This window comes from Marmota flaviventris, chromosome 4 (genome assembly GCF_047511675.1).
Source record: "Marmota flaviventris isolate mMarFla1 chromosome 4, mMarFla1.hap1, whole genome shotgun sequence".
NCBI classification, from domain to species: Eukaryota; Metazoa; Chordata; class Mammalia; order Rodentia; family Sciuridae; genus Marmota; species Marmota flaviventris.
Window position 1 is genome coordinate 88195590 of NC_092501.1, and position 23699 is coordinate 88219288.

At 40.8% G+C, this 23699-nt stretch overlaps 1 protein-coding gene across 1 annotated transcript; it reads left to right on the forward strand.

The window, feature by feature from the left end:
• The first annotated feature begins 4237 nt into the window (after positions 1-4237).
• On the forward strand, positions 4238-5437 carry Gjb2 (gap junction protein beta 2). The gene has a single exon (XM_027941591.2). The coding sequence runs from the start codon at positions 4244-4246 to the stop codon at positions 4922-4924; it is 681 nt and encodes a 226-aa protein (XP_027797392.1). The 5' UTR covers positions 4238-4243; the 3' UTR covers positions 4925-5437.
• Positions 5438-23699: the final 18262 nt, after the last annotated feature.

Here is a 23699-nt window from a genome sequence, read left to right on the forward strand (position 1 = left end):
AATTTCCAGAGGCCCTGAGCCCTGCTCTGTGGTTCCCCTAAGTGACAGCGTCTCATGCATTGGAATCTCAAGACTTGCAAATACATTTTCACATCGTTGGAACGCCTGCTTAAATAATAATAAACAGAACTTCAAATGCAATAGTAGTCTTGAACTAGTAGGAGTAGAAATAACATCAACAACTACTCTTCATACCCACCTACTCCTTCAAATGCAGGGAGCTGGGGCCTGGGGCTTTGCGTCCTCCTAGGTGGAGACGCAAAGCCTTAGCTGGCTCCGCCTGGCCTGCCCAGGGGCTGAAGGGGAGGGAAATAGGGCATTCGTGGAGCCCTGGACTCTAGGAAAGCTCCAGAGGGTCACAAGGGAACTCCGGAGGCTTAGAGGCTTTGGTGACCTCTTGGGGTTCGGGGGCCCCAAGAAGCTTCAGGAGCCGGGGAGGCCCGGAGTGCCCCGCCCGAGGCGCTGGGGGGGGGGCGGTGCGGGCGGCAAGGAGCCGCCCCCTCCGTAACTTTCTCGGTAGCTCCAGGGAAGAGGCGGGGTGTGGGGTGCGGTTAAAAGGCGGCGCTGCAGCAGACAGGTGTTGAAGACCCGCAGCGCCCAGCGCGCTCCGCTGTCCCGACTCGGAGCCAGTCGGCTGCGCTCCGGCCTGCTACGAGCGAGCGCGGAGCCGGCCCCCGCCCAGGACTAGCCCCAGATCCGAGGGAGCGCCCCAGTAGCTGCCAGAGACCCCTCGCCGCCCGCCGGGCCCCGCCGCACGCTCTCTCCGGACGCAGGTGAGGCCGCGGACCAGCGTACCCCGCTCACAGCTGTACGCCGGCCGCCGACTTGTGATGCCCCGGGGTGGTCTAGGCCAGGAGACTCAAAGCCGAGAGGGACTTGGGGAAGGCCGGGGAAACTAAGCCCGGATGCCCAACCGCCGAGGTCTGGGGACCCCTAGGGTCTGGCGAGGAGTTCGTAGGAGCGAGTCGTGACTGCTGCCTGGGGGCTGGAAGCAAGTGGCGAGAGTACATTTCTGGGCAGGAGTATCATGGGCTGAACTCTGGAAGTTGAATGGGGCTGCCTGGGCTGGGTTTGCAGTGGCGGCTGGGGAAAGGGACGAGGTGGCACAACCCCCGACCTAGAAATCGAGTTTGGCGCGTGGTGCGCGTATCAGAGGAAAAAAGCGGGACCAGGCCAACCTATGGTGGCGTCTGTTGCCGATATTACTAGGGGCTAATTCCCCCCACAGTCTTCTGGCTACTTTATCTGCCACCACCAAAAGTTTTAAATTAACCAAAACCTTTTTTTAGAAAGCAAACTCACTTTAGTTTGTTAAGCAGGAAGCCTCCACGGGAAGAAACTGACCTTTACCTCCTCGCATTCTCTTTGCAAAGAAAGTACTGGGGTGAAGTCGGGGCGATTACCTAGAACTCGCACCTAATACAGTTCCTGGGACAGGGGCGAGCGGAGGCTAAACATAAGTCAGGACTTTGGTTGCTTTTCTTTTCTTTTCTTTTTTCTTTTTAACACTTCAAGAGCTTTTGCTTCCAGGAGAAGTTCTCCAACTGGAAGGAAAACTCATAGGACACTTACTCTCAGAGGAGGTGGTGTGCAGTTGAGAAATATGTCCTTTTAGGATGCTTGCATCAGTCCCTCCGTCGCCCCTTATGGAGGTGGGGAATAAGCCTGCCCAGTGAGCTTTTTCCAGATTCCTCAGAGCTGGACTTTAGGACCTGAGACTATCTTGAGATGTGTAGGACAGCCATGCCTCCATGTGCCCTTTGAGTCCATTTTAAAACTGTGTTAAGTCAGTCACAATTAAAGACACTTGTAAGAAGGTGGGGAGCTGTGTAGGGACAGGTCCTTTAGGTGGACCCACCAGTCAGGTAAGGGGTGGGAAGGTAAGGGGCAAATAACTCCTTGTTCCTTTTCTGGAACTGGGTGATTCACCTAGTGCCTTCCCAAAAGAAGTGAACCAACCCCTGGACTCGTGCTCTGGCAATGCTCCAAGCAATTGCAGAGTGGCCTGGGCCAGGTAGGAACCTGCATGTGACTGCCCAAGTCAGGAGGCCAGGAGAGCAGCTCTGGGGCAAATTTGTACATTAAGAACAATTTCACCCTGCTTTTTTAGTCCATCTTACCTTGTTATTCTTATCCCATTGGGGGCTCAAATTTTAATTTATTCCTCTTCTTGAAAGGGCCTTTAAAGCAGGTAGCAAGCAGTAATGTGGGTGCAATGGCATGCACCTGTAGTCTCAGCTACTTGGAAGGCTGAGGCTGAAGGATCACTTGAGCCCAGAAGTTGGAAACCAGCCTGGTCAAGATAGCAATACTCAAAAAACAAGTAGCTATAACTTTGGTTTTAGAACAACATCAAGATAGAGGTTACTTGGAACTGTATTTTTCTCAACTGAGGGTGACTAGACTGTTCTATAGAAATGTATAGGATCTGTGCTATAGAGTTGGGCCAAGCATAAATCCCAAATTCCCCTTCCACCTCCATAGTTTTGACCAGGTATATGGAGGCTTATTTCAATGAGTGTCCTGTTTTCCCTTTAGTGAGTGCATGAAAAACTGGAAATTCTAATTCCAGGAGATGGTTTTATTAAAATCTGAATGCTGTTTCTTTCCGTGGTTTTGCTGTTGAAGGCAGTATTAGATTGAGCTGTGAGACTTTTCAAAGGACAACTGACTCACGTAAGGGCCTCTCTGACAGTCTGAATTTAAATGGGTCAGGGCTGAACCTGAACTAAATCACTATATTTTTTTTCTAGTGACATTTCTTCTTTCAAACTGAATGAGGCTAAATGTTTTACCATTTCCGTATATTTCAGTCTGACTTAACTTTCTTGCCCAGGGCTCTTCTGCCTCCTCTGATCAAGGTGGCATTGAATAGGTTCAGTCAGATCTTGGTGTCCCACAGCAGCAACTGTAGGTAATGAGAGACATTCAGTCTGAGCCTGCCTTGAGAGTCCAGCAGGAAACAGGATGCAACTTGCCTAAAATCAGGAGCTCAGGATGCTTTTAAGTAAGAGAAGGAGGATTCATTACAGCTTAGAAAGGGTGGAAAAGAGGTGACTCATGAGGACTGTGGAGAGGATGGAATCTTGTTTAGAAGAGAAGTTGATTGTGTCAGACAGGGTGTAGCTATGAATCAATGAAGACAGTTCATATCCTGGGATGAAATAGAAGGCCTCTGGCTCATGGAAGATTATCCATGGGCCCCTTCACACCTGCTTTCAGTAAGGAGTATGTTACCCCAGCAGATTTTGGTTCTAAACTACAACAATGATAGGCTTCATTGGACCAGCAATGGGGAACCACTGGTTGGATTTTTGGTCATTTTTCATAATGTGTCTCTTAGAAATACTTCTAACCATAACCCATAACAACAATGCTGTTGCAACACTTATCTAAACCGATACTCTGAGTACTAACCAGTCAGTCCCAATGTGACAGTGAGGCCACCAACCTGTACACAAAAATCCATGCACAGAGCAACTTTTCTACTTGAAGAGACCATTTATTCCTACTTTTCTCCATATAGAAGAAGGAATCAAGGCCCTTGGTGAAATGTTAACTTGCAGGGGGTGTCAAATGTAAATATAACCATTTGTAATAACCATTTCACTGCTACATCCCAAGCCTATGAAAATGAACTGAAATATTTTTAGTAAAGGGATTCTGCAGCGAAAATTGACACAACACTGGATTAGGTGGACTTCCATAAATTATATCACCTGAACTTGGCCTCTCAGCATTTAAGGTAAAGTTGGTCAAAACTAGGGCAGTTCCACTGGTACAGTCCAAAACTTGTTGCTACCAGTGGATCTAACTATTGAACCCTGAGTGGCTGTGGTGGAGTTGGGAATATCCCAGGAGAATCTGTGGAAGAATCAATAGATTTGGTCAGAACTCATTTGTACCTTTAAGCTAACAAGTACTTTGCATTGGTGTACCCCATACCCCAAATATTTATTATATGCTAAAGATTGGGTGAATTACTCAAGTGAACAAGCTACTCATTATTAGAGAACATATAGAAACTTGTTCAAGATTGTTTAGGAGCTGTATATTTAATCCTGTGGCAAACCAAATTGGTTTTGCCCTCACCATTTTGGAGGAGGATAGAGTCAGTGCTCAGGAAGAGATTTAAAAGTGCTTACTTTCCTAGACCCAGAGAAATTATCCAGATTTGTCCAGACTAGTGATCTCTATGTCATGTTCATTTTTCTTTTCTAGCACCAACCTCCCAGAGAACAGGATGGATTGGGGCACACTACAGACTATCCTGGGGGGTGTCAACAAACACTCCACCAGTATTGGTAAAATCTGGCTCACTGTCCTCTTCATTTTTCGCATCATGATCCTTGTGGTGGCTGCCAAGGAGGTATGGGGAGATGAGCAAGCTGATTTTATCTGTAATACTCTCCAGCCTGGCTGCAAAAATGTTTGCTATGACCACCACTTCCCCATCTCTCACATCCGGCTTTGGGCACTGCAGCTGATCTTTGTGTCCACACCAGCACTCCTGGTGGCCATGCATGTGGCCTACCGGAGACATGAGAAGAAAAGAAAGTTCATGAAGGGAGAGATGAAGAATGAATATAAGGACATTGAAGAGATCAAAACCCAGAAGGTTCGTATTGAAGGGTCCCTGTGGTGGACCTACACCAGCAGCATCTTCTTCCGGGTCATCTTTGAAGCTGTCTTCATGTATGTCTTTTACGTCATGTACAATGGCTTCTTCATGCAGCGTCTGGTGAAGTGTAACGCCTGGCCTTGTCCCAATACGGTGGACTGCTTTATTTCCAGGCCCACAGAAAAGACTGTCTTTACGGTGTTCATGATTGCAGTATCTGGAATATGTATCCTGCTAAATGTCACAGAATTGTGTTATTTGCTCATTAGATACTGCTCAGGGAAGTCCAGAAAACCAGTTTAACACATTTGCCCAGCTGTTAGAAAAAGATTGCATGAAAGGATGAAGCAACCTGTGCTTAGCTGTCAAGGTTCAGTCACCAGCATTTCCCAAGACAAAGATTCCCATCTTAAATGCAACCATTCTACCCCCTCCCCAGGAGGCCTCACATGAAACTCCAGATGCCTCCATGGGGCTCTACCCTCCCAAAGCTCCAAAATAAAGCCCTAACTCTATGCCTGTATTAATTTTTACTAAAGTTAGTTCCAGTAAGATCCTGTGTTGGTAGGGCTTATTCCTGTAAGATATTTTCATATTTTAAACAAAGGATTCTGGTATTTGTTTCTTCTTTGGGGAAGGGAGAGAGAAAGAGCCAGGTTATAAAAGAAATGCTGAGAAAGTTCAAGAGCTTCCCTTTGAATACTTTTGCCAAGTTTCCCCCAGTTAAAGGTGAACATAGAAAATTGTGGTTCTTTTATTTGCTTTGGAAGTTTTAATCTGTAACAATGGACAAAGTTATCTAATGCTTCAAGCTCTGTTGTCCTTTTTTTTTTTTTTTTTTAATGAAGACTTTAAAATAAGATAGGTTCTTTTGATGTATTGGAAACCATTATATGTTCCTCCTATTTCAAAGTCTCAGATTGTGATATGTAAATGGTTTGTATTAGATCCTACAATTTAATTTAAAAGATGGCCTTTTGGTTATGAGTACTTTGCAGTGCTGCCAAGAGGCAGCCTGCTATATTAATAGTGATTATGTTGTGCACAACAACGTTGCAGCCTCTCTCAAGACAAACTAGAAGTTCTTAGTGATGGCCTATGATAGCAGATGGCCTCTTTTCAAAAATTTTAGTTTTGCATAAGAAGTACAGACTAGAGATACCACCAGTTGCTACTTGCAACAAGGCTGACTCAACATCCTCTCTTCTCCTCCAACATTTGCCTTCTTCATTACTGTGGTACATAGTACCCAACCTCAAAAGAACACTGATTTAAAGAGGTTGCGCCGGAATTGTTTTGCCACAGTACAATTTAATGGTGCAGAACAAAAGGGGGTTGGGAGACAGGGGGGTTTACTATTTTTAAAGAACCAATGGAAAGACTAGACTCTAAAGTCTGTTGATTAAAAATGAGTTTTTTTCTACTTTGAATATTTGTTTGCTGTTCTCTTCAGCATCCATTTTTTTAAGTGAAAATAGAATTATAATAGGCCTTTGTAGAAATAGAAACTAGGGTTTAGATCAATATGTAATAGTTTAATAGGACAAATTGAATCCTGATATTACCATTATGCTTGACATTTCCAAAAAACAATAATCGACATAACTTCAATGAGGGTAAACATTTTCCTGTTGGCAAAAAATAGTAATGTAAGACCATTTTGTAATAATAAATAGCTTTCATTACTTGCTTGTTACTGAAATACTTTTGTAAAGTCTCAAATATCACTTAAAATGTTAAAATATAACTAATACACACACTGATTCTTTAAAATCTAAGTTTTTGTAAAATATCAAATTTTAACTTAATATTTTGCATAAGTATATTCATATTTTATATTTGATAACATCTCATGAGTATATTAACAGGTTATATCTACCCACTGTTCTGGGATTCTTCTGCTTCAGTTAAAGCAAAACCTCTGTGACTAAAAAAAAATATTGGTAAGAAAGGAAGAAAAAGATTATTTCTGTCCAAACTCATGCCATTTCTCACAGATTTTGACTAACACCATCCTAAGAAGGATACAATGTGAAGATTAGAAAAAGCTGAGAGAATACTAAACTTGGGTTAGTTATGTGGTCAGTTTGGCTCCTAGATGAATCACAGGACTTAAAAAATTTAAAATATTCTTCATATATAGAATTCATATTAAAAAAATTAAACTGTCCTTCCTGAAGAAAACTGGCTGAGGCATGAAAAAGAAAGTTCTTCTAAGGTACCTTTTCCATGGAAATTTATTTCTCTCTAGTAGTATGTAACCAAAGCTGGCTTATGAAACTGCTTTGTGTTTCTTGGTGGTCATACCAAGGGAAATACACCTGCCAGACCAGCCTGTCTGAGCATGACTGACTGTATGTGTGCAGCTGTCTCCAGATGGCCACCAATGCCTATGTCCTTCGAGGTACAAGCTTTCTGTCCAAGGCTTCAAAGCATTTCACACATCAATAATTGAGTATTTTATAGAGTGCCATACATTTTAAAAATGAATTTAAAAGGATAAAAAGAAGCCCACTTCCCACCTAAGTATTAGAAAAGAGGTACATAATCCCTACCTACTTTTCAAAGTGCCCTGCACATAGGCTGTTATAATAACTCACAACTTTTTAAATAGCTAGTTTCACTCCTACAAACTATGAAGATTATTACTCTCAAGGTATTAAAAGACAGAGCCCAAGTAATTACAGACCACTACTGCCCATTTTAAAGAACCGATAAAAAGGTCTGGACATATGCCTGAAAATTAAAGTTTGAACTCTGAAAGCAATAATTCCAAATCTGTATTTGTATCTCAAATCAATGATTAGCAATTTGTATGGGGAAAAAAAATCCTGTTTAGAAGGGTGTCCTGCCAGCTGAGCCCTCCATGTGTATGAGCTCTGGTGGTTTATAAGCAGTGAGTACAGCCAAGTGACAATTTTACCTGCATGAGATTCATTAACAAACTAGAGAACAATTGTCAAACAATTCTTCATAGATGTGCACTTTCAAAAGACAGGCCACAGCTGGTGTGAGTGGATCAGGTCTACTCAGAGGACCAATGGTGTGTTCTGTAGAAGTCCTTGGCCTGAGCTGCCCTAGTCACTGTCCCTAACCAAGTCATCCACCAGAAAGCAGCCAGCAAATTCTGAGAGCTAGAAGTGTAGATGGGAGCTCACTCACTCTAACCTCAATTTCCTTATCCTACAATGGGCTTCCTGAATACTTCCCAAATTTAGTGGCAGTCAAATGAGAAAACTTATGTAAAATCTCTTCACCTAGGATGGCACTAAGAAAGATATATTGTCATCTCTTTTCCACTTGATAAATCCCAAGCTGGAGAAATGATGGATGATTTTTTAGGTAGGAAGGACTCTAACAAAGTTTGATCACCTGGAAGCTTGAAAAAAAATACACATTTACACAAAGTCTGAAAAAAAAAAAGTATGAGGCAGGGGTAAGAGAGACCAGCCACATCAGCATTGGGTAGAATGGCTGAGTGCAGATACAGCAACAGAAAAAAAGATAAGGTGATGACAGCTATGTTAGTCCATAATTCAAGAAACTCAACATTGTAACAAAGAAAGGTATTGATTTGCTGGCCAAGGTCTCTACCTTTCATATGTATCACCAAATACTTTTACATCTATTCTCCTTGTTCATCCCCACAGCAGCACTAAAGTGTTAGGCTATTAGGCTTACTTCTACGGAATGCATCGAGAAGATGCAGCTCAACAAGACAACATATCAAGTCCAAAAGCCAACAGCAGCCCGTCCTACTATATAAAGGAGATGGATTGGACCTGTTGGTCCAATAGGAGTCCTTCCCCAGCCCATCTTTCCTAATGTTGATAAGATTCAGGAGACAATTTCAACTTCATGAGACATTCTATTCCATCCCACATATTGTTAATGATTCATTTCCTTAGGTGATACATATTGCACACCAACTAAGTGCCAGGAAATATTAGGTACTGGGTCTATAACTTTGAACAAAACAAAAGCTCAGCTTTCTTGATGAAGGAGGCAGACTGTAAAAAAATCCCTGCAGATACTATCTGCTATTGGAAAGTGATGGAGAAAAATAAGACCATGTAAGGGAAACAGGAAGTGCCTGGGCACCCAAAAAATGCTACTTAAGGTAGGCTGATCGGGGAAGGTCTCTCTGTTGACACCTACAGGAACTGGGTAACAAACAACAACATAAATATCTTAGGAAAGTGTCCTAGTGAAAGAGGAAGGTCAGGACATCACAGTGTGGCTTGATGGGAGGAAATGAGACCAAACAAGAAGGCAATTGGGTCAGATGTGGTGTGCAGGCCACTGTGAGGACTTACAATTTTGCAAGACTCTTTCCCATGTTATGCCCAAATCTGCCTCCTTACTGCACCTGTTCTGTAGCATTTGTTCTGCCCTCTCTTGGTAGACCAGAAATAAGTCTACTTTCTACTCCAGCACCCTGAAAATGGCTGAGAATAGAGCCAAATTCAATCTTGACTTTATTCTCTATTTACACAGCTTCACATTCCCCAATTAGATATTTATTTACTTATGCAATATTAAGCTACTGCTGTGTACTGCCCTACTAGGTAAAGACTGCCTTAAGCTTCCCTAAGAAAGAATGAAGAGCATTCTCTGATTGTCAAGCTGTAGTGACTGCCAGAAGAGTCCTCCTCATGGCAGGAAATACACACTTTATGGTAGCACCATGGAATCACTGTTATGGATATATTAGGTAATTTCCATTTATCATTTTAACAGCTTTATCAACTTTGCTCAGTTTAAAACAAAAAGGCAACAATGTAACTTGTATAATTATAGACAATATATAATTTCATTTTAAATAATACAGAAACATACAAAATCAAAAGGGAAATTCAGAGCCAGGTGGTGGTGTGCACCTGTAATTCCAGCAAGTCAGAAGACTGAGGCAGGAGGATCACAAATTGGAGACCAGCCTGGGCAACTGGGTGAGACTATGTCTTAAAATTAAAAATTTTTTTAAAAAGAGTTGGAGATGTAAAACACCTTGGGTTCAATCCCTAGTACTAGAAAATAAAAGGGGAAGGGGAGAATTCAGTCTCATTTCACTCTCCTATCCAGTAATCTCAGTATCCACATCTCAATGTATATACTTCATATTTTTTCCATATAATTATACAAGCAGACTGTCCCCCAACCAACCATGGTTAAATTTAGGATTTTAAAACTTTCTGATGGTGTAAAAGCAGTACACATATAGTAGAAATAATACCTTGAATTTTTAACTTAGATCTTTTCCTGGGTTTGAGCACCATGTGGGCGGATCCTCTCTCAATGCTGGGCAGTGACAGCAACAGAGACCACATCCTAATTCCCCATCACCCCACCCCCCCAAAAGCTCCATGAACACCAGAGAAAATAACCGACACTCTATGGTATGCTGTGTTGCTAAGCTATGTTTGTAGGTTGATGGATTAAATGAATTTTCAATTTAAAATACTTTCAACTTACAGTGGGGTTATAGTATATAACCCCATCAGAAGTAAAGGAACCTCTTTACTTATATACATACACACAAAAGCATACATAATGATTTTGGTTAGCACTTCCTATATCATTTTTCTCAGTGATATTTTCCTATTTAGTAATGTGCCCTGGAAATCTTTCAAGATCAGTATATATAAATATTTATTCTTTCAACAATGTACATTGTCCCATAGAATGACAGAGTTGTGTTATTTAACCATCTCCTTGTTCAGGAACAGTTATGCCATTTCCAATTTTTCATAAAACTGCCCTTCCACCCCCTATCAAAACAGATGTTCCCTTTGCAGTTAAATACATTTTTCTAACCTACATTCATGGCTGTCCATTTTCCATGTTAAGCCTCATCTTACTGGTTTTGGCTCATCTTCCTGGTTCTGGCTCATCCTTCTGGTTCATCCAGATCTTTTTGAATCGTGTCTTCAGTTTATTAGCAGTTCCATCCAACTTTACGGCATCTGTCAGTTTAATGAGCGTTCTTTCTCTGTGGTCACTTAAGCCAATAAAAATGTTGAATGTGGAATGCCACCAAAGATTTCTTTCTAGCTCCACATGAGTTCATTTACCAAAGAGATTCAAGATTGAAGTTTTAAGAATAAATGTACTAAGCCACATTTAGTTTGCAAGTTTCCACCATGACAGTAAGGCTTTGTCAAGTGTTTTGCAAAAAAAAAAAAAATTATCTAAGCGTGTCTACCATTTCATTAATCATTTTCAAAATACATTTAACAAGATCTTCATATGAGCAGAGCATTATTCTAGGCCTCTAGGACACAAAGATGGATTTGAAAGGAGGTCATAATGCAGGTGACAGATGCATATAAAGTGGGTACTTTACAAAACATTACAGTTTGTGGCAAGCTGGAAATGAAAGGTGCAACAAAGCCTTCAAGAGGTCAGGACATTGAAATGGTTATTTTGATTTTCTTGAAGGTCCCAGGAACAACTTCATGAAAATTAAATCACAAAAGACCACAGGCTTTTGCCAGAAAACGACCTCAGACTGGTGGTTAGTTTGATATTTTGGTTTCTTTGAAAAGTTAATTTATCAAAGACTCGTTTTGCTACTTGATATTATAACTGGCTGAAGGATTTCTTGGAAGCCCTTTGTGCAGACTAGAACCTGCAATGATGTGTAAAGCCTCTCTCTGCTGCCATCTTCTGTCTATAAGGAGTTAGGACACTGCCTCTTTCCAAACCCCTGGGGCACCAGTTCCTATCTAAGAAATTCCTCCCCGTGAATAGCCACTTTTATCCCTCCATAAAAACCTCATTGTTGCCATTGTTCAGGAGTTTGTATTTCCAGTTTGTGGATACCTACCCATTGTTGTTTTGTTAGATTAACCATAAAAAATGAAAAACACAAGTTCACACAAACACAACTATTTCTTCTCACCAACAGTATAACTTATAAGCAAAAGAAGTACAATATCAGTAAATGTTTATAATCTCACAGTTATACTTAGTGGCTTTCTACAAGGTTCTTTTTAGTTTTTCCTCAGACTTCACTAACAATTCTGCCACTTAGGACCGTAAATGCCATGAAATCAGATTACTTCTTTCTCAACACTAGTCCATGCAGGGAAATTTCCCTATTAAAAAAAAAAAAAGTTTAAATTGTTATCTTAACCAGATAACAATTTATACATTGTTATGCATACCTGTAATCCCAGCTACTCCAGAGGCTGAGACAGGGGGATTGCAAGTTCAAAGTCAGCCTTGGCAACTTAGTGAGACCCTGTCTCAAAATAAAATAAAAAGGGCTGGGGATGAAACTCAATGATAAAGTGCCCCTAAGTTCAATTCCCAGTACCATCACAAAAAAAAAAAGTCAGTGTCTAATATTAAGATGGCAGCTCTTTAAAGAGTCAGCATCATTTGGTTTTAATAGTTTTATATTCGTAAGGAGAGAAATCACTCAAAAATTTCACTCTCTGTTAATTGCAATGTCTCTTTTTAAAAACCTAAAATATGGGTTTATGGAAATTTTGAATCACAGTAACTCAAGAAAGAATTTTTCCCATTTTTCCCTGCCTTTGCCAAAGAGAGAACAATCTCAAACTAAACAGATTTGTACACCCATGTTCACGGCAGCATTATTCACAACAGTTCAAAGGTTGAAGCAACCCAAATGTCTATCAACCGGTGAATAAATACACAAAATATGGTATGCACATGCAAGGGAATATCATTAAGCCTTTAAAAGGAAGGAAAATCAGGTACATGCTATAATATGAATGAGCCTTGAGGACATCATGCTAAGTTAAATAAACCATATTGGACAAATATACCTCTTAAATGAGGTACCTAAATAGTCAAATTTATAAAGACAGAAAACTGAATGTAATCAGGGGCTGGAGGAAAAGAGGAATGAGTTGTTTAATGAGTTCAGAGTTTCAGTTTGGGTAGATAAAAAAGTTCTGGAGCTGGATGGTGCATATACTTATTGCCACTGAACTGTGCCCTTAGCTTTAAAATGGTTAAGATGACAAATTTTATGTTATATTCTTAACACAATTATTGTTTGGAAAATTAAAAAAAGATCTCTTTTCTTACAAGAGACAATGGATGGTCTGCACTGAAAGACACTGTGATTAAAAGCATGTTAAAATGTTATTTGAACTCAGACACACATCCAACACTGTTAACATCTCTTATTTTATTAACACTAACATGCACCAAAATAAATTCCAAAGCTCATGTATATTAACTGTAAACATTAAACTCATTGAACAAGTCTGAGCACAGACCTAAGTCTTATCCTGTATCATGGAAAACAACCACATTCAAACCAGTCAAGTTATTTAGGAAAGAAGTACCAGAAAATAACTTTGCTTCAAATTCAAGTAACATGCCAAAAGTGGTCTTTCCTACTCTCAAAAATATATCAAGATACCCTTGATAGCCTGTACTATGTAGAATATTCTATGAGTAAAAATTATTCTCAGGAAAGATGATAAAAATGGGGTTTGCTTCCATGATAAGCTTTTTAAAAGCTCATATTTCTCTAAGTCCCTGTGCTGTTAAGTTCTCAATTATTTCCAAAATCTAGTATGACTTCATTTTTTTTTCAATAATCTCATTTTGGAGTTTTCATTTCTATCCATAAGCAGAAGTTTTAGTAATAATCATATCATCTATATCCAGAAGTAGATGAGAGTTTGGAAGAATTTGTTCCCACTTGTAAATGGTATGGGGGGAAATACTGGGGCTAAATGAGGTAGCTCAGCAGAAGGACACTTGACTAGCCTGTGCAAGGACCCAGGCTTGAACCCCATCATCACACACACGTATAAAAAAAGTCAAAAAAAATATTTTTTTACCTTAAATTTTATCTTATTTTTTAAAATTTACTTTTTATTCTAATTTGTTATGTATGACAGCAGATTATATTATATTACAACTTATGTAATATAAATTGTAATGCATATATAAATATGCACTACAATTTATATTACACATATAGAGCACAATTCTTTATATCTCTGGTTGTATGTAAAGTATATTCATACCATTCATGTCTTCATACATGTACTTAGGGTAATGATATCCATCTCATTCCACCATCTTTTTTATCCCCATACCCCCTCCCTTCGCCTCCCACTCCTTTGCCCTATCTAGTGTTCGTCTAATCCTCCCATGCTCCCTCTCTCAACCCCACTATGAATCAACCTCCTTATATCAGAGAAAACATTCAGCATTTGATTTTTGGGATTGGTTAACTTCACTTAGCATTATTTTCTCTAACTCCATCCATTTACCTGCAAATGCCATGATTTTATTCTCTTTTATTGCTGAGTAATATTCCATTGTGTATTTATACCACATTTTCTTTATCCATTCATCTACTAAAGGCATCTAGGTTTGTTCCACAGTTTAGTTATTGTGAATTATGCTGCTATAAACATTGATGTGGCTGTTTCCCTGCAGTATGCTGTTTTTAAGTCCTTTGGGTATAGACTGAGGAGTAAGATGATAAAATCAAGAATCAATAAATGGGATGGATTCAAACTAAAAAGCTTCTTCTCAGCAAAAGAAACAATCAGTGAGGTGAACAGAGATCCTATAACTCAGGAGCAAATCTTTACCACTCACAAATCAGATAGAGCAGTAATCTCTAAGGTATATAAAGAACTCAAAAAGCTAAACACCAAGAAAACAAATAGCCCAGTCAATAAATGGGCCAAAGAACTGAACAGACACCTCTCAGAAGATGATATACAATCAATCAACAAATATATGAAAAAATGTTCAATATCTCTAGCAATTAGAGAAATGCAATCAAAACCACTCTAAGGTTTCATTTCACTCCAGTCAGAATGGCAGCTATTAAGAACATAAACAACAATAATAAATGATGGTGGAATGTGATGGACATTATTATCCAAAGTACATGTACGAAGACATAAATTGGTGTGAATATACTTTGTATACAATAAGAGATATGAAAAATTGTGCTTTATATGTATAAAAAGAATTATAGGGGCTGGGGATGTGGCTCAAGTGGTAGCACACTCACCTGGCATGCGTGCGGCCCGGGTTCGATCCTCAGCACCACATACAAACAAAGATGTTGTATCCACCGAAAACTAAAAAAAATAAATATTAAAAAAAAAAGAATTATAATGCATTATGCTGTCATATATAAATAAAAAAGAATGAAAATTTTTTAAAAAGAAGTTTATATCCTAGTGAGAAGAGCAAATAAAATATTTTCAAAAAGTGAAAAAAAAAACAGTAAGTGTTGGCAAGTATGTGGGGAAAAGGTACACTCATACACTGCTGGTGGGACTGCAAATTGGTGTAGCCAAAATGGAAAGCAGTATGAAGAGTCCTTGGAAAAAATAATTTTTTTCTTGAAAAAAAATATTTTTCAGCCTCTTGAGTCTTTGGACTATCTTTGAGTTTCCAAAAACCTCCCATGCTTCAATAAGTAGCCAACAAAGTCTTAATGAAAAACAAGAAATGGACACCTTTTGTTGCCATTGTTCTTTTAAAAAAAAAAAAAAGAGAGAGGGGGGCGGGTGCTGGGGATGTGGCTCAAGCGGTAGCGCACTCCCCTGGCATGTGTGCGGCCTGGGTTCGATCCTCAGCACCACATACAAATAAAGATGTTGTGTCTGCTGAAAACGAAAAAATAAATATTAAAATTCTCTCTCTCTCTCTCTCTCTCTTTAAAAAAAAGAGAGAGATTTTTCTCTTAGCTTATTCTGCATTCTGAATGGGAAAATGACTACGTTTATATGTCTATGTTATGGGAGAATCATGTCCCTCTCGAACAAAAGAATATTCTAGAAGTGACAAATGTCCTGCACTTTGATTCTTTGAGTTATTTATGTGTGTTCAGAATTTTGTAAAATGATGTTCATCCAGAGAAGAGCACAAGAAAACCCAGGATATCTATGGGGAAACTAAGTTGAATCCAAGGGTCATCTAACTGAAAAAACACCAAATAATTCTAGACTTACAAACTCAGTCTAACTTGACTCTAAAGAAGTTAAAAAGCTAAAATCCAGTCTTGGGCTGTAGAACCTTGCACAAGGGAATGAGAGCAAGAGAAGACCACCCTGCTCACATTCCTGAAAATAAGCAAAGTGCAGAGGAATAAAGTTTAGTTAAGCAGGAGAGTTTCCAGCATGCTGAGGAGAGCAGGAGGCTGGCAAAGCTGATGGTGCAGGTCCTTGAGCAGAAAGATAGAGGACAAGAGTTTGCTTGGTGGACAATGGGAAGCTCTTAAATGCTTCCAAGCTAGAGAACCACACACTCAGATCCAAGCTCCAGAAAGATTAACTTTAACTTAAATAGGGTAATAAAAAAAGAAGGACTAAAGGGAGACAGAGATATTATTTGGAAGGCTACCAGAACAGGCAGATACAGGAACTGTAGCCAACTTAATTTGGTGACAGAAGGGCAAAATACATATTAAATAATGTTTTAATAATAACCACAACTAGGAGCGGGGCTGTAGCTCAGTGGCAGAACGCCTACCTAGCACATGTGAAGCACTGAGTTTGATCCTTAGCACTACATAAAAATAAACAAATGAAATAAAGACATGCTGTCTATCTACAACTACAAAAATAATTTTTTAATGACCACAACTGTCATTGTTGTGGATTAATTATTCAGGGTGAGAGGGAAAAGGAAGACAAACATGCCTGACTTCTCATGCCTGAGCAGTACACAATAGAAACAAGGAAGTCCTCAAGGTATCTGTTATCATAAAGGGAGAAAATAATCTGATTTAAAACATATTGAAAATAAGGCAATGCAAGGTGGGGAAAGCAGGCATATCTTAGAAAGACTTTACTAAAATTTGTGCCAAACAATCAAGGCAAAGGGATGGGGGTGTAGCTCAGTGAGAGAGCACTTGCCTAGCACACACAAGACCCTGGGTTCCATTCCTAGCACCACAAAAAAAAAAAAAAAAAAGTACAAACATAATGGGGCTAGAAACATTCATGTGGGAAACTTTCCTTGCAGCTGAAGACTGAGGTCATGAGAGGAGGCAAGATCCTGAAGGGAAAGAGGAGATGGCAGGCAAGGGAGGTGGTGAGGTCTCTATTTGGGATGTGAGGGGATCAGGAAAAATGAAGAATCTGAAAAAAGCAAAAAGAATAGAGTCTTTGCTCAGGAGTCAGGAAAGGTAGTTGGGTTCCCACAAACAAGACCCCATGACAGAACTGAGTGCGTGTAGTTTCTTGGGAGATAAAGGGAATAATGGCAATGGAGTGGGGATCATCCACAGGAAGGACAAGGGAGCCTCACTGAGCATTACCGTGGCCAAACACAGTTCCCTCTTGCAGGAAGCTCTGCAAGCCCAGCCACAAGGTATGGGCCCTGGTCATGTTCACCCCACACCTGTCAATCATTAGCTAACGACCCCTCTTTCCTCAGATATCTTCAAGCAGGGACAGCCCACAGTGCTCAGAGGCAAAGTCAAATGAAAAGGCAAGTGCTGCAGGGCAGTCTGGACTGGAAATGTAATGGACCCAAAGGGCTGTGGTAAGCAGAGTTCTGGCAGCACCTTCCAGGAAAGGAGTGAAGTCAAAGGTGAGGCTAAGGAGGGTGTGATGTACAAGCTGCCATATTAGGTCTGGAGGGCACTGGTTAAGGAAGTGGAGTAGGCAGGGGAAGGTGTGGGAAGAGACAGCAATGCTCAATATCCCTAATCATTGGTGAAATGCAAATCAAAACCACGATGAGATCACCTCACACCTGTTAGAATGGCTGTTATTAAAAAGTCAAAAGATAACAAGTGGTGCTTAAGATGTTGAGAAAAAAAGGAAGGCTTGCCCACTGTCCGTGGGAATGTAAATTAGTACAGCCATTATAGGAAGTAGTATGGAAATTCTTCAAACAATTAAAAATAGAACTGTCATTTGGTTCAGCAATCCTACTGCTGGGTCTATACTTAAAGGAACCAAAATCCGTATTTCAAAAAGATATATGCAACCCCATATTTATTTCAATACTATCCATAACAGCCAAGATATGGAATCAATCTAAGTGTCCATCAATGGATGAATGGATGAAGAATATGTGATGTATATACACACAGGAGTACTATTTACCTTAAATAAAGGGGTTACCACATTAATACGTACAATTTCATGTTTTATGTTCCAGTTTAAAATAAATTTAATTTTAATTTAAAAATTAATTTTAAAAAGGGAAATCTTGTCATTTGTGAAAGCATGGATGAACCTGGAGGACATTGTACTAAGTAAAATAAGACAAACATAAACAAACAGAAATTCTGATGCTCTATTGTATACTAGTGTGACTATAGTTAATAATATTATATTGTGACTTTCAAAACAACTAGAAAAGATTTTGAATATTCACACCAAAAGGAAATGATAAATATTTGAGGTGATGGAGATGCCAGTAAAAACTAAAACTTTAAAAAAAGAGAGAGATTTGGGGCTGGGGCTGTAGCCCAACGGTATTAGAGGGCTTGCCTAGCGGGAGCCCTAGGTTCCTTTTCCACTAAAGAGAAAAGTTTGGGGCTGAAAAGAAAGGGGGAGGGGCAAAGGCCAATGGAGGCGTGGCTGGGGCAAGCAGCTGTTTTCCACTCTACTTTGAGGGGGTGCTCCAGCTGCGCTTTCCCATTCCAGGGGCTCATTGCTGCCAGCACAGCCCTCCACTTCTCCAAGATGGGTCCTGTTTCCAGTAGTACACACATGTCAGGAGGCAACATGGCTGCCTGTCTCCAAAGAGGATGTCTCTGAAGAGAAAACAGGAACATGTCCAGGTGCTTTCCGTGACACAGCACCTGCATCTCGCCAAGAGCTTCTGAACAGCATCCCTGAAAGTTTCCCAGAGAACTGGAAGCAGAGGGCCAGACCTTTCCAGACCCTGTCAGTCCCCGAATAAAATAAAAATAATAGCATTGGTTCCACCTACAGCCTGAAAACAGCAGCTCTGACAGGAGCAGTCACCTACCCAGAGCAGCATAGAATTAGAGCCATTTTTTCAGGGCGGGGTAATTTGCTCACTTCTTAGCATCTACAGTTTTTAATCTGTCACCAAAATCATGGTTGTTTTGTACTCACACATTCATCCTGTGGGCAAAAGCCATAGTATTCATTGTTGCATGTGCCTGGGACCAAATTTACCCAATCTGGGCTTAGTTAGTTGAGGGGCCAGAATGAAGATCACACCTCTTGGGGTCCTTCTTGAAGGTAGTGAAGGCGCTCACAGCTGAAAGACAGGTATAGTCTCCACAGCTTCAGCTTGTCACCCAGGTGAGATCCTAGGGCCAGAGACATAGCTGGCTTTTCTCACTGAACATTCAAAGAGTAAATGAGGTCATTTACCACCAGTACTTCCTTTCCACAGAATGCTGAGGATCAATTGTTACCTGTGTGACTCTTTCTCCACTCCCTCCCCTCCTCTTTTAAAGGCCTCCTCTTTGAAGGATAGTTAGTCTCACCTGTTTGCCAGGTCTCAGGTATGCAGAGGCTATTCAAAATGTCTTGAGCTGACTTCATCTGGTGCAAACTATTCACAGCAGAAAGAGGTCACCTGAACAGTGGCTGCTTTGCTTTCTTTCACAACCATATGATTCTTAAGATAAAAATATCCCAAAGCACATTTTGTCTTAAAAACAGAAAACCAAAACCATGAAAAACACTTGTGCCTCTATTCATGGAAGGAGAGCCCTCCCCCTTTCAGAATTTGGAATAGCAGCCACATAGCCTTCACCCCCTTTACACACAGTGTGGACTTTGGCTCTGATCCCTTTTTCAAATTGACAGTGTGATCTAATCAGAAGGTGTATTTAAAGTCTGGATTGGATAAAAGGATACAGAGATTCTGGCAAGTCTTCATTAACTGGTACCGCCCAGATTGGAAAGATAGATCCCTTTGGGGAAAACTGGAAAGACCATTATCAAGCAACAATTTGAAGAATTCATCAACGGCATCAATAAGAATATCAATATTTGTAAACTGCTCTATAACTCTGCATACCCCCTTTACTTCTATATTTGTCTAATGACAGTCTTTAAGTTTGGTGATATTATTCTCCGTTCACAGATAAAGAAATAGAGTTCAGAGAGATTCATTTCTGCCAAGGTAATACTACTTATAATAACTAACATTTACATAACTTTATAAGTGTTCAAACTAATTCTAAAAGATACCAAACGAGGAAACACTTGTCAGAGTAGCTAATACATGTGTAGTTTCAATATATTTAATTGTCCCTTCTCTTTGCCAATGTTTTTATCTCCGTCATACTAATAAAATAGAAGTGACCTTCCCCATGTTACAGCAAGCAAGTACACTTCAAAGAACCAGAGCAAACAAGTGTGTAAGACAACAAACAAGTGGCTAAGTTGGGATTTGAAAGATCTTAGTCTTTTATATTTTATGTAATTCAATTTATAATTCAGTTTTATAATTCAATTTGAATATATGCCCAATATATTTTTTACATCATTAAATTACTTCAAACTTTCCTAGTATTTCAACAACTGGCAGTCAAGACAAGAGCATTCTCTGTTTTTAAGATGGTATCAGGGAGCTGGGCTGTAGCTCAGTGGTACAGCACTTGCCTAGCACGGGTGAGGCTCTGGGTTCCATCCTCAGCACCACCAAGAAAATTAAAATAGTATCAGGCTGGTGACTTTGAAACTCATTGGAGGGGAACTATTTTAGCAGTTAGACTGAAATAGAATCAAATAACCCCACCACTGCAGGGTCAAGAGTACACATGTTTGAATTCTCAAGTAGTCCAAGACAAACAAAATGAAAATGATCTTATATTAATCTACATGTGTTTACTTCCTCCTCAGCCGAAGGCAGAAAGCAGGCAGGGCCCTCAGTTCTGGAGTTCCAGGACTGAGGAGACTCAGTCCTGCTCATTAAGTACCACCTTCAGGGGAGCTGGGGCAAACTTCAGATCTCTAAGTGATTCAACCTGAGGAAGGGAGACCATAATTATCAAAAATGTGAGGGTGTTGTGGGAAGTGAGGATGATTCAGCAAACATTTTAATTTCTCTCTGAGTCAGTGCCAAGACTAGGTCAGGACAGGTTTCTTTAAAGGGCGTGGAGGCCTCATCTTCAACAACCAATTAGGAAGCAGAAGAGTCTTAGTGAGGAAGGAATAATAATTTGTTGGAGGTTTTAACTAGATGTAGAAGTGATATGAAGGGAAGTTTAAAACTATGATGTTGGGGTTGAGGTTGTGGCTCAGTGGTGGAGTACTTGCCTAGCATGTGTGAGGCATTGGATTTGATTCTCAACACTGCATGTAAATAAATGAAATAAAGGTTCATTGACAACTAAAAAAAATATTAAAACAAAATACTGTGATATTCAAGGTCCCCGACACTGTCCAGATGACAGGCAAGCATGGCTAAAAGAATATCAATACAAGCTGAGGGGAGTTAGTTGCTAGGCATTGAGGTATATCAATGTAAGAGACAACCATTTGGCCCCTAAGCCATGAGGACACCTGGAATGTGCTAACTATGGGACCATATCTGCATGAGGAAACAGTACTCACCAAGTTGCTCTACTCCAGCCCTCACCCAAGCCATCAGAGAACATGAGATCTAGGAGTCTTCAAACTAGAAAAAGTGGTCCTGTCCCCTGTCCATTCCACTTAGTCAAAACACCTACTAAACACTTAACATACCAGTCTCCTCTTAAGAGCACTAAAGTGAATAAAGCAACAGATTACTGCTGACAAAGGCTGAGATTCAGATAAGAAGGTGAGACAGGAAGATAAGCATCATACAGTGCCCCAGGTGGGCTCCATCCTGCACTCATATTTCTTGAGGCTGCCTGATTGAATAACACTGAATGTTCCTCTCCCTCTCCCCTCCTACCTCCTCTGACCTGCTGCTGTCCACCACCCCTAACCTCATTAGTCACTCCTTTCCATGAGAGTGAAGATGGAAGATGGAACCAGCCTTTCAAAGTTTGGTGCTCTCTGACCTTTTCAGTGCATGAATACCTGCAGAGTAAGGGTTGTGATCTGCCGTTGGAAGATGCTGTCATTTGTGAGCAGGTACTTTATTTTGGAAAGGGGTACCAAAAGTCACCTTATCTTGGTTTTATAAAACTGAGATCTTGATTTCTATCTGCCTATCTATCTAATTTCTTGTTTCATTCTGAATGTGGAAGGTGCTTTAGTTTGGACATGGTTTCTCCCCACCAAACTCATGTTGAGGATTGGTCCTCAATGTAATGGTGTTGAGAGATGGAGGGGCCTTTAAAAGACATTTGGGCCAACAGGGATCTGCATTCATAATGGGTTAATGTTTTTCTTAGGGGAGTGAGTCGTCTATTATAAGAGTTTGCCCCCTTTTCCTCTTTTCTGCACATGCCCACTTTCCCTTCTACTTCCCACCATGCATAGAGCAACATGAGGCCCTCACCAGAAACTGGGGTGATTCTGGTGCCTAATGTTGAACTTCTCTGCTTCCAGAACCATGAGACAAAACAAATATCTTTTCTTTACAAATTATGTAGTCTCAGGTGTCCTATTATAGCAACAGAAAGGGAACTAAGGAGGGGAGCTCAAAGGATGTCCCCCCACCACACCTTAATGCTGATCCACAATTCAGCAAAATTCTCTGACCTCTCAGAACATCTCTCTCCTTCCTGTCAGTTCCAAATTTGCACTGAACCTCCATCTACAGAAAAAAGAAAGGAGTGGTTCTCTCTGCCTCTGGTAGGGAATACTTCATGTGGTGAGAATGTTTAATAAAGCCTAGAAGGATATCGAGTGAGGAGGAGCAAAATTCACTAAAGCAGAGAAAATGGGGGCAGCCAAGCATGCTGGGCAGATGAGACGCCTGTTAAGTGGACACCACAGGCATTTTGGACTCAATATTGCTTCCTCCTCTCCCTGAGAATAGCCCTGACACAGGCCTGTTCAAAGACCCACACTCTCCCTGGAGCCAGGGTCAGTATTCCCCAGTAAGAGCCCATAGCCATCCTCTCCTGACACTCAGATGGCTAGTGGAAACCCGACTTGATTTCCTCTTTGCCAACTTCAGGTTCACCAGTCTGGAAGGCTCCAAGTGTTCCTCTCCATCAGATTATCTACTATCATGTTCAGAGATTCTGCTGCAATGGGATGAGCTGCCAAGGCCCTAGCTTCACAGTAGGGTAGATGTCAATTCTCAGACTTCCCTGCATCCTCCCCGTCATGTGATCTCATGACTGTCATGCTCCTATGGCCACCTCCCACCAGCTCAAGAGGAAGGTACAGTAGAAGATCAGTCCCTGGCAAAGTACTGTGGACACAAACTAGTCACTGCTTTTGTCCTTGGAAGTGACCTGTCTCCCCTATCTAATTTATCACTGACAATGTTGACCTTCAGCTACCATTTCTCCATTTCCTAGGACTTGAAAGGTGACAGTCCTTCCCTCTGTGACCAATTTATTCCCAGTGAGCTCTGCCACAGTTCTCATCATATAAAGTCAAATACAAAGCCTTGGGGGAAAAACAAAACAAAACACTGTTTCATTCCCTTGCTCTCATTGACACAAGTTGTCCTTTCAAAATGGACCAACCTGGGCTGGGGTTGTGGCTCAGTGGTAGAGTGCTTGCCTTGCACGTGAGACCCTGGGTTCAATCTTCAGCACCACATAAAAAATAAATAAACAACATTTTTTTAAAATGGACCAACCTAAGTTCATAGCACTGCACCATCATCACATGACAAATGGCCATCAAAGTCCAAAGGCTCTCATACACTTTGCTTCTACTCTCAACACTCCATTAGATACTGTGAGTCTCCCAGTCCCTCCCACCTGTTGGCCCCTCCTTATTCCACCTCCTGCCACCCCACACCCTGGCCAGCACCTCAGCCCTTACCTCACTGACCTGCTGATCCCTGGTGATGGATTTGTCTTCTAGCAATCTTGCTGCACATGCTCCTACCAAGGAACATTAAGGAACTGTGCTCATTCACTATGGGCCAATCGTGATTGCTCTATCTCCAACTGTTGATACTGTACAGCAGTCTTTTGACTCATCCTCACATTCCTGAATGTTTAGGGAGCCCAGATGTACAGCAGAATTCCTCTATTATTGCTTCTAGTTCC